General features: G+C 42.6%; 1 protein-coding gene across 3 annotated transcripts in view; it reads right to left on the bottom strand.

The window, feature by feature from the left end:
* Positions 1-14,761, bottom strand: part of whrna (whirlin a) — a 94,516-nt gene extending 79,755 nt beyond the window's left edge. For all 3 annotated transcript variants that reach the window (XM_037484891.2, XM_062558813.1, XM_037484892.2), the window contains exon 1: positions 13,161-14,761. In XM_037484891.2, coding sequence (XP_037340788.2) covers positions 13,161-13,991 — 831 coding nt within the window. In that variant the 5' untranslated portion in view covers positions 13,992-14,761. The remainder of the gene's footprint in view (positions 1-13,160) is intronic.
* Positions 14,762-20,283: the final 5,522 nt, after the last annotated feature.

Genomic DNA, 20,283 nt, shown 5'->3' with positions numbered 1-20,283 from the left:
GAGTCTTTGCTCTTAAGTGATGCTTTTAAAATGTTTAAGAAACATTTTCGTTGGCCTAACGGCTTTATTTTTTGTGTGGTTTCACTGATATGCACATTTACCATTTCTTCCAAAAGTGAATCTTATTTCAAAATGCATTGCTCTTCTGTTAACTAAATGAACACAGTTCACCTCAATGAATCAGAATTTCGACTTTCTAACCCTTTTTTTATATATATATATTCGAATACATGTTTTATAAGTCATTTTGTGCAATTTTGACAGCCCTGTTGGCGTCCCTCTTGTACCGGGCCGGCGTAGTAAGGGCATAATGGGCAGTGAATAGCAGAACTGCTCCACTGGGGGGGGGTTTAAGGAACCTCTGGGCTTTTGTCAGAGCGATAGCTCCAGTGAACTCCCCTGCTCATACAGAGAAAGATGACAGAATGCAGCCTGATGGGCTCTCCAGACAAGCAGGCACTAATGGTGCTAGACGGCGGAGGCCAAAGCACAATATCAAGTGCTGATGTTCTAAAACCGCAGGCAAAGGAGACATCAAGTTGCTTTCACAGCGCTCCGAATGAGCGCCTCAGACACAAATGAGACAATGTCCCAAAGAGACAAGCACAATGACCAGATTCTAGGGGCCATCTGAAGAACGGTGTTATTTCACAGCAGTGTGAATTGAGCACGGTGAGAGAGGACTGTAAGTGCAGTGTTTTTTTTGTCATGTATGTGTGCTTGTCTGGTTACGGTGTAATGACACTGGGAGCAGATAATAAAACAAGAGTTCTCACCCAGATCTACGAGAGGCACCACAGAGTCGGTTACGTCTTACCAACACTTGACCTCTGCTGAACCCTGAACTGGATCCCTCAACAACACACACACACAGCATTACAACAGCCTGGAACACACACACCACTTTTTATTCTGTATCAAAGAACTAATGACAGAAACAACACAGTTTGTCCTTCTTCTAAAATAGAAACAGGACTGGGAGAAATAATATAAAACATGAGAGAAGCACAGTGTGTTATGCTGCTGTAAACAATGAGAGCTTAGCCTTTTGTTGGGAGATAAATTAGAGCAGCGCCATGTTTAGAGCTGGGGTTTGTAATCTGGAGAAGCCAGCATGAGTACGCTTGGTAAAAGAAAATCATCCAATTAAAATAAATAAAAAAACGCCCATTGTTGCCAGAGGGTTTTTCAATCTTAATCTAGCAAGGAAGTCGCCAGTCAGATAGAATGAGTCAGGCATCGCTCCCAAAGTCAAGCTAGAAACTCCTGTGAAAAACAGGCATGTAGGTAGATGGGTAGCCAGTCCTGCCAGAGCAACAAAAAAAGCCTTTTGAAGAAGACCACCACACCTTTAAAAGTCACTGTTTTTGTTCCTTACCCATTTTTATGCAAGTCAAATCATGGAATTGATCAAAAGATTTAGTAACCTTGTTTTTCAGAATGATAGTCGGAAAAAACAAAAAAAAGTTTATCACAAAGCAGTTCATTGTGATTAAAAGCAGAGATTTGTGCGATCCAGATTCAAAACATCGGTTTCTATGAATAAGCCCTGCCCCCCCATTACTACATCAAGCTGCCACAGAGCCCACGATGTCCCTAACTGCACTCCCTGAAGAAAGATGGAATAACTTTTGATAAAGGTGGGAAGATTCACAGATAAGTAGACAGATGGATCTATTAAAAACTTGGAACAGGTTAAAAAAAAGATCAAGCTAGTAGCCAAAAATAAAAAAAGGGAAACTTCATTTGACAGCATAAGCATAAGTTTTATGAAAATGTTAAATGGTGTATCGTCTAATCGTGTTGCACGCTCAGCCGCAAATACGGTCGTCTCATCTTTAGCTGTAATATATGACATTAATCAAATCAGCAGAGGACACACAGAGCACTGAACAGGACACTGGTGATAATTGTCTATTGGATTCTGACAAACACTCCAGCTTCCAGCTGTGGAAAAATGAAAAGGGTCCAACTCAATCCCCTCTCCCTCCCCCGTTTCCTCCCCTCATTCTCATCCCTCCGGTTCTTTTTCCACTCGTCTGCTCAATCCATCTCTGAAATCCGTTAATACAAACGTAACTCGAGCAGAAACAATCCAGAGATGAAATAATCATCCCCTTAACATGTAGTCAATTATCCGTGTGTGTGTTCTTTAAAGTCCTTAAACGTGGCACGTCGCCGGGACTCGAAGGCTGAGTCAGGACTTATCAAGGCCACAGCAGCTTAGCTCGACCATGGTGATATCAGGAGAATTAAAGCTCCTCTCATTCCTGCTGGACCAAAGGGGACAGAGCTTTGATGTTGCATAGCCTGGTTGAGGACATGCCAGAGATATTAGATGGGATTTGCCCCAGATGGTGTTACAGCATAAGGGCGAATTATGTGACGCCTCCGGTACTCTCCTTCAGTCTGTGCAATCCTCCTCCTCCTCACCCAGCGTAATTGCCTCTGTATCGCAGCGAGATCAACATCAAATACCATTGGTTCAAAAAGGGACAAGAAGATGTGGATTTTGTATCAAGAACTACCTTTGGGTACTACATTTTACTTTTTAGGACTTTTACATTTTATCCAAAACACAATTTGGATCAAATCTAATGACAGAGGGTTGTTTGCAGCAATGTGCCGAGGCTTTGTCTACACTGCTAAAGTAGGACAGGGTAGTTATCCAGAAATGATGCTTCCATTAACCTACATTAACAAGGTCTTCTTTTTGTATCAATTTTCCACGATTTACACCTCAAGCGACACTTTTCATTTATGTCTGGCATTTCCATTTTTTTGCACACAAATACAAGTGAACATAACAATAGTCTCACAAGTCTTTTTTGAAATATTTCTTTGTGGAGGCGTTTTCACACAAGGCTTTTAAAACATCTCTACAATCTACTGTGCTAGAACTCATTGTTGTGATATCTCCGGGAGCCTCGGCTTCTAAGCCTGCCTCGCTATTCGTAGTTGTAAATACCGTTTTTGGGTCCCTTGCCCCCCAAATTGTAGCAAGTCACAGCTGTTTTTAAGCACATTTCTCACCATTTTACTCAAGATAAGTAATGTATTTTGAAGCTGTTGCTTTGATCCATTCCTCCTGATCCACACAATTTTTACTCAAACTGTAAAGGAAATTAATTGCCGTTCACTCCAAACGATTACAGTAACGCTTTGGGAGACATTGGAGGTGGTTAATGTCACAAACAAATCGATTGAGCTGACTGCAAAGCGCTGCGCAATCACACTTCTGAGGCTAACTGTTGTGGAAAAGTCAGCCGAGACGCCATCTGAACGGATGTACCAGCACACGGCAGAGACATCCTTACCAGCCGTCACCTCTCACACTAATGGATACCTTAGCAGCCCTCACTACAACGCACACCCATCTGCAGTGTGTTTACTCCATCTTCCTTTGTGGAGGCCCTGTGTTTGTATCCCACATGTGTGCAGGTGTACAAAGAGGGGAGCCAGTGAGCAAGCAGAGCCAAAACCAGGCGCAGAGAGTAATTTGTTAAAATGGTCGCAGAGAATAGGTGGAAATGGGGAGAGAAAGTAGCGTCAGTTTGCAAAAGGCCTGGCCTCCTTTCTTTCTCTATGCTTTGATCATTTTCCATCAATCAGGGGTTAATGGATTTGCTGCGTTGTGAGGGAAGCAAACAGGTTTTACGATGTAATCTTTAAAAAAATATTTTAAAATATCAAATTAACGATTGTGTGGATCTATAAAAGATCATATCTAGTAGTATTTTTCAGACAGGTGACGGATGCTCCTACACACTACAACACGGGAACCATAGACTCAACATACACACTTCCCCAGTGAGACCTTGCAAGTGTGATTGTTGCAGGTCAAAGCCCTTTGGATGAACGCCGTCCCACCACACGGAGTGAGAAGTACCAAAAAAAAGCACGCTTCTCTACTGTGCTCTCGGCGAGGCGATAACGCTCGCTGTTCCTCAAATTATTCAAACTCAGGAACACTGACAGACTCTGCTGCCCATCACGTACCTCCAGTCAACCAGAGTACACATCAATGTCCATTACATGCGTCACTTTGGCTTGGAATCTCCACCTTCTCAAATGATTACATGCATCACTTAAAAATGTGCAGTCCACCGCGACAGTTCTGCTCTCTTCCCACCTGCTGCCACATTCTCAATCCCGCTTTTCTTATTTACTATTCCTCAGGCTCATGCTTCACTTTCCTGGTGTTGAACGACTGGCTGACAGCGGCAGACCAAGCTGTGTGTGTGTGTGTGTGTGTGTGTGAGTGTGTAGGAGATCGGTGAAGCAGATCCACAGTATCGGGTGACCTGCAAGGCTTGTACCAATCGTAAAAGAGACATCTGGAGCGGCTAGCGGATCGCTGCTGGTCAGCGCCGTGTGTGTCGGACAGGACACAGTGTAATCCACCGGACGCACAAAAGAGTTGGTTTGCCACTGTATCAATAAGGGTAGTGATTAAACCCAGGCTCTTGTAAGGATCTTCACTCCAGCGGTGGGATTTGAACAATCCAGTCGCTCTCCCCTTTCACTCTGCTCTGATAACTCACACATCAGAGGACTTCTCAACCTCCCAGGAAGCCTTTTTCTCAGGAGATTATTTAATTGTTCCTTCTTGTGCCGACGTCAGTCTTCTAAATCCCTTTTCATCCTCCTCCTCCTCCTGTGGAGCAGTCATTGAATGGCTGCTGTACGGATCTCGAGTCCGGTTTGCCTTGTGAGGCGGGCCCCTCTCCAGAGGTCCGCCGTCAAAATAACGCTAGATAAATGGTTCAATTAAAACCAAATTCTGTAACTAAACCAGGGGAGTCACAGTGTGAACCACAAACAGAAATAATCATAAAGTGAAGGAGATCCACGTGAGCGTGTGTAATTCTGAGTGCAGCAGAACTTCCAAGTCGCTGAGGAAAGCAAAGCGCTTCATACACAGCAGCTCCTACAATAACAGAGCTGCTGAGACGGATAGTATCCGAGCAATAAAAAGGTTCATTGGGAAGCAGATACGATCTTACCATTCAGGAATAAAATGTTGTTACAGTGCACACCTCTCTATAAACAAGTACAGGAGACAGTAATAAATGAAAACGCAGCTTTTACAGTTGTGATTGCATTATAAAGAAAACTCAGATTAGAAATATATTGTGGGAGTGATTATACAATATTATGAATCAGAATGATGAACTTTTTAATCTCAGTATGTGGCTCTCATGACTCGCACGGTGGCAGAGATGCCGCCCCAAGGACAAAAAAAGAAAACTGGCATCAGTGAAAATGTGTTTCATCAATGACAAAACATTAAAAGAGCCCATAATGTTAACAACCATAAAGCAATATTACAAATGTGTATTGACTGATTGATGGAATGTTACAAAATAAAGCTGTACCGTCCAAAAAAAAAACACAATGAGGTTTTACTACACGGTAATGAGCTTTAATAGTTTTTGATGGGTGTACTAATAAACGCACAATTGATTGTGTTATAGTAAACAGAGGTTTCACCGCAGGCTCTAAATAACAACATCTGATGTCTGTGAAACTTCCAAGCACCCAAAGGGTTTTACAGAATAGGTCATTTCCTGCTTCCACACAGAGATGGAGAGACTCATTGACCGGATATTAATGGCTGCTTCCGGTGATTTAGTGCCTTGGAGAGCAGGTGATGGATTGGGGACACCTTCGCTGTGAACTGAAGCATTTGGTGACTCAATTCTAAAGCAATTAGCATATAATATATGGCAGCAGATCTGTCCGAGGGACCCCAGGTGGGCCAACCAGAAGAATATAAAAGCTGCCTTTAAATGGACATATGGATGAGACATTCAACACAAAAGGAGGAATGAAAATAATAATAAGTATGTTGTTTACTGCCAGAAAAGAAAAAAAACAAAGACTTTTGTGTGCACTTATGAGCTTGCATTAGTACTAGCAGTGCTTGAAGTGGAGCTAAAAAAAGGCCTCGAGGAGGATGTTTGTCCTGCGATATCTTATTCAGTTAATTAAAAGAGCAGATTCAGAAAACTTTTATAAGGTTTCATTAAATTCTGGTACTGCGGCACAGTGAAGAAAAGCCCACTTCAAGCACTTTATACAGGAGTTGACATCTCCCACATTGTCTTACAACGCCAGCAATCACTTAAATGTTCATCAGCGTAACATCCCACAACAGCACGGCCTCCCGCCGCTTAATGAAAGCAATTCATAAATATTCTGCTGCAGCAAACTTCACACCAAGCTGGGTGCCTGGTTATGGCTGCATGCTCAAGGACCTTGTGCGGTGACTCACACACACTTGCACCTATTTTTATTTATTTTTATCCTGCCGACCTCCCGCTGCCCACTGGCCGGTAAAGGCCATGTGGAAACACAGATGAGTGCTTTGCATCTTTATCCATCCCGTTTCTGATTCTTTTTCCCATCTTCCAACACCCTCACTGTGCAGCCGCCGCATCCAACAAGCATTCAAATCTCTTCCTCCCTAATGATTAAACGCTTGGGAGACTTCCACTCCTCCACTTTCAGTACTCAGAAATGTGGTCTCAAGAATAGATGCGCCGATGTGGGGAAGGGACAAGGAGGTAAAGGCATTTACTCTCATGCTTGACGTGAACCTGAGAGAAATCCGGTAAATTACCCCAAAAAGTCCAACGTTGAATACTCCCAGAATTTTGCAACCCTACTCACAAGTAGGATCCAACGCAATGGCTTGCTGGGAGGACAACTATTGTCAATTATTTATTTAAGCACATTTCTTCTACAGTAGCGGTCACTAGCGTCAGCTACATCAAGATCAAAGGGGCCTCGGGTGTTCACTGGAAGCAAACACTGATATTCAACAAAACTTTTTCAAAAAAGGTACAGCGGTACTAGAAAGGGGCCGCGTTGTCATTTTTCAACAAAAGGGAGAAATTGCCCTTTAATTAGGTGTCCATCTTTAATGTACCCAACCCACATAGCTTTAGTTTTTTTTCCACCTCAAACACATCTGTAAAATTATGTAATTCATACTTTTGGAATAACTATGTAGTCATATAGTCAGATACGGACAATAGGCCTACACAGACGTGTGTAATCAATGCTATGATTTTACCATGTCGTTTTCATTAACATCGTGCTGTGGGCTGATACTAATATGAATGACATTTGTTAAGTGTTTAAAAAGCTGGGCAGGAACAAGCTGGTGAACAGGACACCTTACAGATGTTTTATTTATTACCATCATAGATAAATATTCCAGTATCTTATTTGTGCTATCGTATCGGGTATCGAAATATTTTGCCAGGTATAGTATCGAAGTCAGAATTTTGGTATCGGAACAACCCTATAACGGTGTGAGATCAAAACGTATACATTGGTAACTGTAAAGTCTGTAAAACCAGTTAAAATCACGCCGCTGTTCAAAATATTCATATTCGGAAAAAAGTTGATGTAAAATAAATCATATTGGAAGGAATTATGTTGATGATGTATTGTTATTAGTTGTGTGCCACTATAAAACTAAATGAACTGTTAAACGTAATTAGTCTAATTGAAGTTCTACAATTAAACTGCCTAACCCTGGATAATTAACACTCAACCTTTTTGCATTCTGTATTGGCTCTATTTTTATTTAAGCTTCCATGGAAAAACCCGTAGTTAACTCTTATATGTGTTTTGTCTTCAGCAATGAACATTAATTCTCATAGTGCCAAAGTTAATGAAATAAATAGACCGTGTGAAAGCTGAAGCAACAAGAAATGTTACCCTTCAAATCCTTTCAACATGGAACATTTGAAAGCCATCCAAAGGTCTCTTCATTTCATCTCAGTGACTCAGTGAGTCACTCATACAGCACACTTGAATCCAGGGTATTCGCCACAAGACAGATGTGACATTTTCAAATAGCTGCTGCATTCTCCTAGCCACAAAGATGCATTTTTCATACAAATCAGAGCATGGAAAGCCCACCATGATGTAAATAAAGGTTTTTTTGCATGAACATGTCACTGATTTGTTGAAGGTTTTTTGAGCAGGCTTTCCTTTACTCCAACACTTCTTCAAAAACAGTCACACATTACAGCAGCAAACTCGCCACTACGCAGAAAATCCTCTACTTTATGTGAACTGGTTATCAAACCTTGAGGGCGCCTTTAGGCCACAGTCAACCCCCTGTTTACAAGAGAGAACAACTGCTAACGACTTGGTTGAGGAGTCTTCTGCTCTGCACTCTGTTCAGTGCATCTTCACATTGCTCTGCTGCTACCAGGCACGGCATGTGGTCTGAGATGGAACTGCTGCCAGGCAGAGGAGAGGTTAGACCTCAGCTCAGCAAAGCGATTTATTTACACAGTGAAATAGAACCCCAAATACAAGACAATCCTGTAGACAGGTTTTTTTTTTTAATGACTGAAAAAAAAAAAAAAACTTTTTGGAAAGCTTGCAGGAATTACTAGAGTCCTTGAACTGACATGAGGTGCTTTCATCACGTCAGAATGGAAAATCCCGCCTCTGCGTCGTGTCAGTCACATACAGCATTCGCCTGTTCTCTGGCTGCTTGCATCACTCCGCTCTCAGCCTCATCGTGACATTCTGTAAAAGCAGTAATTCTTGACTGCAGCCAGACGGATGATTCAGTCCCCGGAGCGTCTCTTCAGTGAAGGCGCCAGGGGACACTTTGACTCGTTCTTGCTCATCTGAAATTTATTTTCTTAGTTTTCCACAGTGTGAAGCTGGCAGAAGCTTCGACAGGTTAAGCTAGGCTAACTTATTTTTTTCCTTTTAACAATCCAACAAAAGTAATAATTTACTGGAAAAAAATTATTGCCTTATTTTCCAAACACTATGGGAACTCACTTTAAGTTTGTCCATCATGTTTCAAAAGGAATCACATGATAATAGGGAAGCACAGAGGCCACTGTGGTGGGTCCTCAAAGTTGGATTGATGCTCCATTTCGGAGCATTTTATAACAAAAGGAAAAGTGATTCTGCTGCTGTCCATGTGCAGAAAGTACAGATGGAGAGGCTCACAACAGGTTTTACAAGCGCAGAATCAAGCGCCAGTGTATCTATCAATTTAAATTTAAATGTAATAACATTTCTATCTGCCTCCCTCTAGCTAATCAACACTCACCATGTGCAGTTGAGGCCGCTCAGCTCCCATTCATCGGACCAAGTATTTGCACGTCAACCAACCATTTTTTATTTTTTTATTTTAAACTTGGCTTCTTCTGGCTTTTGCAAGAACACCGTCCCTGTGCCTCCACGCCATCATTTCTCCCTCTCAAACCTTCTTCAGACTAATCTGATGAAAAGGTCAGAGACGGGCAGTCCGTGTCGAGACAAAACTGCTCGTCTCAATGTTATCGTGGCCCTAAAACAACACAATGTACCGTTCTCATCCTGTCACATCTGTCGACTATCCAGCAGCACAGGAAAGATGGTGAGGAGTCAAAATAGTGACAGGGTAGCTAACCTTGGCAGTGACTCGGGGGACTGGGGACCAAGGCAGGCTCTTAGGAAGAGGAGACAGTTAGAGACAGAAAGTAATAGAGCTGTAAGCCGTTGACTCGTCCCCTGGGGCACACAACAATCTATTGCTTTTCAGAGGCCATCGCTGAACTCATCAGACAACACAGGTTGGCTAAAGTGGAGCGGATTAGAGGCCCAGAGCAGAGAAAACAGCGTGAATGAGTACTGCGCTTGAAACAAAATAAGTTGCATAGACTTATTTAAAGCCACACGTTATGTATGTATGTATGTATGTATGTATGTATGTATGTATGTATGTATGTGTGTATGTGTGTGTGTGTGTGTGTGAGGGGGGGATTACTGATTTGTTATTTATGTGTGTGATGAGGGTAATGCTTAGAAACTTTTATATAACAATTTGGCCTGAGAAAATGAGCCATACCTCAACGAATACAACTTATATATATTAAGTTGTGCAAGTGTATACACTTAGTTTTGTTGAATAAATCTGAGTACTATCAAGAACTATCAAGTACTTCTTGATGATTTTACAGAGGGCTAGTTTGCTAGTGTGCCTGTTTCCAGCAGAGCTGGTTCAACATTGTCATTGACCTCATCAGATCCTGTTTGCTCAAAGAAGCTTCCATATGGTACTGGACACGCCAGGGAGATCCAAAGCTTTGTGGTGCAGCATAATTGAGTGGAAACAGTTTTAGGGTTTATCACAATACAAATGAAAGTGCATTTCAACAGAAAATTGTTTTTCTGTTGAAATGTGCCAGAAGGTTCAAGTCAACTTTTGTTTGTTTGTAAAGTAGCTTTAGGTTTGAATAATTCATGGAGTTGATAATAAAGATTAGTTAATATGATTTAGAAAGTGTTTTTAAAAAGAGATATTTGATCATTTAAAAGTTCTTAATTCCAAATAAAGCGCAGAAATACGAGTGAGGGACACAGCTCTCAACATGGAGATGGGTGTCAACAGCGCCAGCGAATGAAACATAGTTGACCGAGCTAATGGTGTCAACCTGAGGGTAAAGGGGAGGGTGGGCGGAGAGCTACTACGGCGCCACGGTTGGTCGGGCGCCGTTATTAGCAATAATTCCAGTGGACAGACATCCATGTGCTTTTTGAATCAACCATGTTTGGCTGGACACCATGAGTTTGCAAAGATGAACTCACCCGCAGGTCTGACAGAGTCTAGACGGTTACAATAATTGTTGTTCTCAATGCTTTTAAACCCAGAAGGCATTCAAATCACTGCAGTCAAGCAAGATTTTTATCTCAGATGGCTTCTCTTAGTTGGCTGGGTGGGTGCTCCGGCTGTCAGACTAATAACAGCAGCAAAGGGAGCCGTACACATACCATCATTTTGGATGGTTTCATAATGGAACAAGAAGCAGTGCATGAAAATAAGGATTTGTTGACATTGAATGACGAAATGCTAATAGAGATTATATAAGAAAGGAGTATATTTAACTGATCTTTGGTTTCACTCACTCTAAGTTTCATAACCGACCCAACATCTCACACAAAAAAATGATGTGTACTCTCTCAAAGAAACAGACAGCAAATCTCTTCACTTGCAGTACAGAGGCATCAATAACCTTCAATTCACCGTTGGAGACCGTTTACAATGCGGAGAGAATTGATAGTGGGGATTGTGTGTACTATTCTTACCAAAGCAGTTTGGCATCACGTTCAATAAGCGATGCAGCAGCACTGTGCTGGTCTTTAGTCTGAAGAGCAGATTCATCAAAACGACTTAGTCAGGTCAATGACTATCACGTCAACATGCATCATCTTGTTGCTACTAGTGTTGTTGTAACTAATGTTAGTGAGCCTCACTTTTGAGGGTGTGCCCTAGTAGCAACCTGTGAACTTTCCTGAATGTTGCGGTTGTGGCCTAAAACAAAAAGGCCTTGAATTCAGGTACAGAACAACTTTATCTTCTTTCTTATTCTGATGGAGATTGTACATGAACAGGAATGTACATGAACAGGAATGTAGCCTGACTTAGAAGATATGTTAAACAGTGCGGTTATTTTACATGGCATGAAACATTGAATCTTGATCAAATGAATTGTGACCATCCTTATTGAAGCAGAAAGTAAGAACAGAAGACAATGGCAAAACAACAATAAAAAAAAAAAAAATGAAAATATATGTAAAGATGGTCCCAACTTGGGGGCTAGACCATAAAAGGCACAACCAGAGGATCAGTGCCGAACGGGAACAGATAAATGTATCCAAGTGTAAATTTATCAAGGACATCAACACTGAAGGTTCTAAACTCAAAGGCAACATGGAATCAATGGTAATATATTCTCATCTCTTGGTGTCAATCTAAACTCTTTTAGGTGAAGTATTTGGGATTCACTTAAGGTAGGAAATTGCCTTATTGCCAAGACCTGCAGAAAGTGAATTACAAAAACCCACACGAGAGGAGATTAAAACGTGGACAGCTTTGTCGACTTCGCTGAAGGTTAGAGAGGACTCAATCTGAATGGCATTATAATCCCTGGTTGTCAGAGGGAACACACCAGTGAACTTTCAAACTAGACAGAAAAGTACTATTTTAAAAAGCAGCTTATAGATATCTGGCACTTTTTTGTGGCTTCGTGCACGCAGTAGTGCTCTTTTCTTACTGAGAAATACCTCCTTGCTCAATGTCACCATCAGGAATGCATAAAAAAGTAAAAATGTGATGAACTTTATTTTCCATTCTTTGCGGTAACGTTCTTATTGAAATCAAAATAGTATCTAAAAAGCATTGGAGGATTGTTCTAATTACATGTAATAATGAATAGAACAATTGACTTATGCCACAAAAGTATGTAAATATAAAGGTTAAGATGCTTTCACTTTTGTCCGTTTGTAAATCTTAAATTAAGTGAAGTCAATAAATAAGGAGCAAAAGCATTGACCGTAAGTGTGGCCTTCCAGAGGTTTGAGAACTGACTTGACAGGAAAGTAAATCCCTGTGATGAGAGTATATGACATGGGCAGATAAGTGTGAATAAGTGCAATCACAAAAGCAGGGCTTTGGCAGATTGAAGAAAAGAGGTGGAAAAAAAAAAACTGTCAGCGGACAGAAAACACGTAGAATCATCAGCACCAGGGACAGCTCATAAAACCAAAGACCTCACAAGGGCCCCTAATAAATCAATCGACCCGTAACAATCCTGCTCCTTCTTCACCTCATTTGCTAAATTAGGTTATTTACACTCAGTGGCATTAACAACAGGGTACAGGGCCATGTCTTCATTGTCACTCGACAGCTTCAGAGCACTGGGGCACACACACACACACACACACACACACACAGCTCTGAAGGTGTATGGTTACACTTGCACAGCTAGTCGTCACTGTAACCCTACAGTTAATACTGTTGCACTACATTCCTTGCAAATCTAACTAATAGACAAAGCAGTCCAGATTCCCCTCAATAAATTGAAGCCTGTTAACTTCATAAAACACATTAATAAGTCCAGATTCCCTTCAATAAATTGAAGCCTGTTAATTTCATATAACACATTAATATGGTAATAGAATATTACTATATATATTATATATAACCGTCGGTTAATCAGACAATGCCTAAATAGTTCTCACAAAGGAGACACCAGTTCATTTAATTGCTTCGCTAATAACCTAATGTTACCCCTTGAGGACCAATGACAATCGGGTGAGGGTTTGGTGTAGTAACAAAAAAAGCGTACCTTCACCGCTTCGGCGTGCGTGACGTTCTCGAAGACTTTGTCGTTGACTTTCATGATTTGGTCACCGATGCGCAGACCCTCCTTCTCCGCCAGGCTGCCGGGCTCCACCAGGGACACGTAGATGCCGACCCCGTGCTCCGAGCCCCCGCGGATGCTGAAGCCCAGGCCTTCGTTGCTCTTGTGTCGCTTCATGGTGACCTGTCGTATCTCGCCCGGCGGCTCGTGGACAAAGTTCCTCCCGAGCAGCGGCACCAGGGGAGCTGTCCCGTCGCTGCTGGTGCTGAAGCTGTCCGGCGAGCCACGCAGCGCCACCTGAAACTCGGGCCGGTTGTTGGGTGAAAAATGCCTCGAGGGAGTCGGGCTGGCGCCGGGGAAGTCGCCCGGCGGGGGTTCGGCGTCGCCGTTGCTCGATGCAACTAAATCCGACTTTAAGTAGAGGCCCTCCGAGGTGTACTGCTCGAAGAGGAGCTGGTCGGAGCGAGGGATGACCAGCCGCAGCATGGGCAGAAGTTGCCGCTTGCTGGGCGCGTTGAGGATGACGTTGAGGGTCTGAACCAGGTCGTACACGTTGCGTTTGGAGTGGTACACGTTGAGGCAGTGGATGAACTGCTCCCTCTCAAAGTCGCTGAGCAGGAGGTTTAGTGCGTTGTGCAGCTTCCTCACGTTGGCCGACAACGTCCGCGCGCTGGAGGCCACCGAGTTGGCCGAGGAGCTGAGCGACATGCGCTCCAGGTCGGTGCTGCTCATCCCGGCGGTGTGACCGGGACACGGCGCCACGCCGATGCGGGTTAGAGTGCTGGCATCGCGCGGGATCAGACCGGCGATTGGCATCGCGCTCGCCGGAGGACGTGCACACCGGTTGTATCCATGCTTGGCTGCTTCGGTCAAACGATGCGCGTGATACTAGCGATTTGATGGATAGCGCGATGACGAAAGGGTGGAACTTTTAACGTGCAATTATGTCCAGCCGGTTCGATTTCACAGTTAGCACAGATTAATTACCACTTACCACGATTTGGATATCAGTAATTGGATTCGACAAAACTTCCCCCGCGATAGGGTGCGTCAATACTGGACATGCAACAGCCCCGCGAACAACTCGTGCCGCTCCGCCAGAGGGCTTAGTGACGAGCACCGGGCGGATCTCAGCCTGCGTGTCATTCGCTGCGGTCTCGTTTTCCAGGAGGTCAGGTGGCCGCCGAGCCGCCGCTTCTCTGGTGTCCTCCCGGAACTCCGCAGCTCAACGCGACTTGTGCGCGCTCCGCTGTTGCGCGGTCGACCCAGAAAGAAATAGCAATTTTCTTTGCGGATTAAAGCACAAATAATACAATTTAAAAGTTATTTTCGTTCCTCGGCGTCCCGAGGGGTCCGTAGTCTACTATCCCGCTCCGGTGTCTGTTCTAGATCCAAGCGACTTCCAGTCAACACAAATACACATCCAGCAATGTCACGCGCAGCGGGCGGCGTTTACTCCCCCAGTTTTGTCGCTTGGTTTGGTTTTTTTTTGTTATCCGTCCGGCCGCAGCGTTGAGGTGACCTGCTGCTCCGTATCTCCGTTACTACGGCGACGGAGTGGCGAGTGGCGGCTCTGCGCCTCCGAGCGTCCTCTGCCCGGAAGTGACGCAGCCGATACGTTGCTCGACAACCAAAAACATGCGCTCGTACTCCCACGGCACTTCCGGGAGCAGTAACTAAACACGACTTTATGGTAACCTGCTTTTTATTCTGAAGCGTGGTAGTTTGTATTTTATATGCCACGAGTTCTATAAACACACAAGAGGAAATGCAGTTTTGTACAAGAATACAAATAAATAAAAGTGGGGAAAAGTTTATCAAATATCCAGGGTGGACCAGTGTTTTGCTTGTTGACTGGTTCTGTTGCAGTAAGTCTACAAAAAAGTAAATACATGAACATGCCGAGTGGCCCCTATGAGGGGCATACAGTTACTGTACATCACACCTCTGGTGGCAGACATTAGTGTCAGCAATAGAAAGAAAAGGTTTTTAATGTTTACGTGGATTTGAAAAATAGATAATGAGCCCAAATGACTATTCTAACTATTGACTTGTAATTCTCTCCTGGCAGGTCTCCCTGCTACCGCCATTCAACCTCTGCAGCTCATCCAGAAAGCAGCAGCTCGACTGGTCTTTAACCTTCCGAAATTCTCCCACACGACTCCACTTCTCTTCACTAGTTACCAGTGGCTGCCCGCATCCAGTTCAAAACATTGGTACTTCCTCCCTCACTGAGAATTGCTCTTTGTTCAGTTTGTATCCTTTTGGTTGAAATGCACTTCTTGTAAGTCACTTTGGATAAAAGCATAATCTAAATGACATGTAATGTAAAAATGACGTCCGATAGCGGAAGCTATTTTTGTGTTCTGCATTGTAACGTTAAGCATTTTGTGTCTCTCAAGTCTTTGTGAAAGGATCTGAAATACCCAACTTCCACGTTATAAAAGTGAGGCCTCACTATTCCATGTACCCTAAATTATGTCCTTCTTTCTCTGGACAAACATCCATATTGGCTTGTTGTGGAGGGGCTTAACAATCTGCCAGAATCCCTGATCCGAGCCTAAAGGTGCCAAGTAGACACAAACATGGTGACTTGTGTGATCAATCACGAGTACAAAAACGTTGAGCATATCAACTGCAAATGACCTGTGCTCGGAGGTTCTCCAATTGACAAACTCCGCTGTGCAGCTTTGGCAGAATTTCCGAGCAGGGCCGTCCTTAATATCTGCAGCTACCAGGAGCAAAATATTCCTTCTGCTATATTAACCAGCAACTGAGGCGTTTCAAAAAGGCTGACCAGGGCAAACTGAGGACTGCCGGCTCTTGGAAAAAATAAACCAGTGTTGTTTAAATTTGAAAGTGTTACTGTGGGCTGGGTGATGTGAATAATGTCAAAGTCATTCACGAGGTTGCAAATGGGCCGATGCACTTTGAAAATGAATAAACCGACTTGGCAAATAGTCTTTGGAAATGAATCAAAAACATAGAATGTACTGAATATCAAGCTGATCTGAGTGAAATTTCCGATAAGGACAGCAATATGTGTTTTAAAAGTAACACAGCAGAACAGCATAGATAAAATCAACAGCATCTCAAATATGTATGGTTTAAGAAGAGAGAAGAGCTTCATTGCCTAATTATTTCCTTTGCAATAACAAATCAATTTAATTTTAATCTTCTTTAGAAGAAGCATGTCAAGCTCTGTCCTCAAGGATGGAAGTTAGTTTTACTTTGCATAAAAATTTGATATTCAATTAACAGATTAAATATGTCGTCCCAATACATCATAAAACATGGTGGAAACCAACATCAAAAGTTAGCGAAGCCCAACATAATGTCTTCAAATTGCGTCCTCTTTTCCACAAATATTTAAAAAATGACTTAATTTACAATGATGGATGAAGAAAACAATTCTTTGACAAAACAGAATTTGTAGAACCAATAAATGAACTCACAGATCCGGTTATAGGCTACATTGACTCAACAGTGAACTGGCACGGCATTTTGAGATTTGCGGTCAATTACTATTTATTACATTAAAAACAAGATGCCACATGCACAGCAGGGGTAGTAACACGTTGAGAGACGACTTGCTTGAATTGGGGGCCTTGCATCTGCAATCACTATTTTCTTTAGTGATCAACAGGCTCACCTCCCCGAGTGTCGCCATTTTGCAAACCAGGAGGTTCTACAAGTTCTCTGATTGTGCCCTCTAGTGCAGTGGTTCTCAACCTCTGGGTTTGCCGAGAAAAATGAAACATGTCAATAATAAGAAAAGTATAATAAGAAATAAGTAGTATAATTTGCCTCAGAATACATTGTGTGTGTGTGTGGGGGTCACAGTCGACGCGAGCATTCATCCCAATCTGACAGTTAAAAAAAAAAAAAGGCCACGGTATGAAAAATTGCCTCAAGCCCTATATTAGTTACTGACGCAGCTCGCTATGATTGAAACGCAGTACAACACAGCTTCATAGGGATCATTTCAATTATTATGTGCGTGCATGACCAGAAGGAGTTGAGTATCACGCCTCTATTTAAATCCTCAACTACACACGTAGGAACAAAGTTGCATGCATTTTTTTTATCTCAGGTGATCTTAGGGTTCTGAGAAGCTGTATCTCTGGCCTCAGTGGTACCTCGCCATGGGATTCATCAGTTTTGAATCGTTGGACGGTTTGTCCCCAAACGAATACGACACATGTTAAAGGGAATACGTAAGGATGGACAAAACCTGTTGTACCTGGACAAGTGTCCGACTCCTAATGAGTCCCGTTTCCTTTCTCTAAACAAGGTGTTCATGGAAGCAAATGATAAGAGAAACATATCGGTTTATCGGAGGGATAACCCGGAGAGATTGTGTTCACCTCTGCTACTGAAAAACCTGGATACAGCAACCGCTTCCTTTCTTTTCATGTCCGTGTGGCTGAGCAGACTGTGTGCAATCGTGTGTGTTTGTACGACTCTGTGTGTGTGTGTGTGTGTGTGTGTTTGAAGTTGATCGATGACAGTAATTAGAGGAGTTCACCAATGGGAAACACTGAAAAGCCAAACAGCATTAGAATGGAGACACGCTCCACAACAAGCAGGGCAGCACAGGAGACATACTAGTAGGTGGGCGTGTGTGAAGGCCACAGTGAGGAGAAGACGGTCAGTGAATACAATGACTTCTGCAAGAACGCCTGCAGAGCGAAAGGATTTCTGCCATTATGTTCGTTTTCAATTTTAACTGCAGAAGCTCTTAGCCGGCGTTAAGGCCGGGGACGTGTTCCCTCAGGATAATTCACACGTTAATGAAGAGATGGCCGCCATAAGATTACCTGCTGCATTAGGATAACAGCTCCGGGTTTGACTTTGTGTGCATATGTCAGACAGATATGGTGCAGCTTTACTTTAGTAAAAGATTATGGCTGCTCACTTTAGCTGATGAGTAGGAACAGGGCACTTTGCCAAAGGAAAAGATTTCAGAAAATAAAGATGGCTGCCTCAGAAATTACCACATTTGATGGTTAACTAATTTTTCTGAAGGCTTAACAAGGCTTAATTAGTTCACTTAAGTTTAACTGCGTATGACTTCATTATTAACAGAATCATCAGTCTTCACAGAATCATCAGTCTTCTTCAAATAGAAGATAAATGGTTGGCATTAACAACAAAAATTATTTTTTTAAAAAGGTCTACAATATTTACATACGGCCCAGCCGCCAGTGGTTAGGAGCAATGTTTCTTAAACTGTGGGGCGCAACCCTCTGGTGGGTCGTAGTGGTATTACAGGTGGGTCGCATTGGGATATTTTGAATCATTTTATTTCAAAATTACATTTTCCAATATTCAGTGACATGTATTGAAACCAAAATGCTGCACGTAGTGATGACGAAAGACACTTGTGTCATCCTGACCTGAATATAAATACTAAGGTTCCTAACTGGTTCCTGAAATGACCCACAAGTAATGAAAGTGGCCGCCATGATAAGAGCGGTTCAAATTCTCTAATGCTAAGGAAGGGAGCTTCAATGCTTCCTTACTTAATTCTCTCCCACAATTCTTTGCAGCGGCAATATTTAAATAGTGACGCATTATTCGGGCCGTTTATATTGCAACCATGTTGATAAAGCAATACTTTGAACCTTGTTGTTTTATGTTGTCTGCATGACTCAGCGCAATAACACATAGACAAAGGCATCCAAGATGCGCTTCTTTGTAGCCCATCTTTAGAGAATTTGTAGTTTTGCCGCTGCAGACTGACATCACTAACATGCGTCTCCCATTGCATCAGACCTACGTCCTTAGTTAAAGTAGAGTCAGGCTCCCTAAACAATGCAGTCTTACTAACGCCTCATGAATCTTCCTAACCATCTTTCCTTGACCTCGTGAAATTTCCACAGAAGTTAAGGAATAGTGGTTAGTATTAGACATTAGGTAATTTTTTCAAATCCAGCCCCAGACTCTGGGAATCATTTTTGATTACAGACCGCAGCCCACAGGTTTGAGCTCTACATGTTATGTTCTTGATCAGTGAATTATAAAAAGCAAAAACAAAAAAAGTAGCTGCATTTTTTAAGTAGTTATAGACACATGTTCTGACAGCATAACCATTAAACAATCCAAAAGCATGGAGGCTAACTAATAAAAGGTTTACTTAAGCACACATTGCATGAACGCTGTCCTCATAATGAGGCTGCTGGAGATCATTTTCTAAACAAAGACTGGTGACTCCTGGATGTTTTGCAGGCTGCAGGGACCCAACACCTTGGAGCAATCTCCCCACAGAACATACAAAATTGCCTTTTTTCCTTCTTTACAACAAGCAAGCATATAACCCAAACGTATCCCTTCAAACTAATAAATGTGCGTGCCTTGAAGCAGGATATGCAATTCGCTTTATTGCTTTGGGCTGTCATTTTTAAGTAATGCTTTTTCGCTGACTGTTAAGTGAGTTCAACAACTTGAATGCACCATTTCTTTATGTGACAAAGCCTTGTTGAGGTGGCCAACAATAGAGATGACCGCTATACCTCGGCAAAACAGCTTTGTCATCATTTCTAAAGAACAGCTCACGTCACAAGTCTCATCTTGTAGAGTTGACAGTTATCCACAGGAAACACTTAAATAGCCCGAAAAGTTCAGCTAATAACACAAACACCCACAGATTTTATTCTACTCCACTTCTAAACAAAAACAACAAGAAAGTAATCACCATCCCACACTGGAGGTGAATGTTAGCAGTGACGTCAGTAAGAGGGTATGAAAGACAGATTACCTAATTTGTTGTCTTGGCCAACACATCAAAACAGTGAACGTTACGTAAATGCGCGGCACACACGCACGGTCGATATATATTTACAATCAGGATGACATGTTGTGTATCTCGCACACACACACACACACACACACACACACACACACACACACACACACACACACACAGCATCAGAATGCTTAACTATAATACGGGTGGATGAAATCAAGCATTCGGATTGGTTGAGAGTGAGTCACGAGGAGTACTGTAATGAGCCATACTTGCGTACATTTCCCCTGTGCATTCTATATCAGTGAGCACTTAAAATAACCAAATAGCTTTCATTTCCCCATTTGGGGCAATGCTAGT

The sequence above is a fragment of the Pungitius pungitius genome, chromosome 18 (assembly GCF_949316345.1).
Source record: "Pungitius pungitius chromosome 18, fPunPun2.1, whole genome shotgun sequence".
Lineage (NCBI taxonomy): Eukaryota > Metazoa > Chordata > Actinopteri > Perciformes > Gasterosteidae > Pungitius > Pungitius pungitius.
Note: the sequence above shows the minus strand (reverse complement) of the source record. Positions and strands in the feature narration are given on the sequence as shown.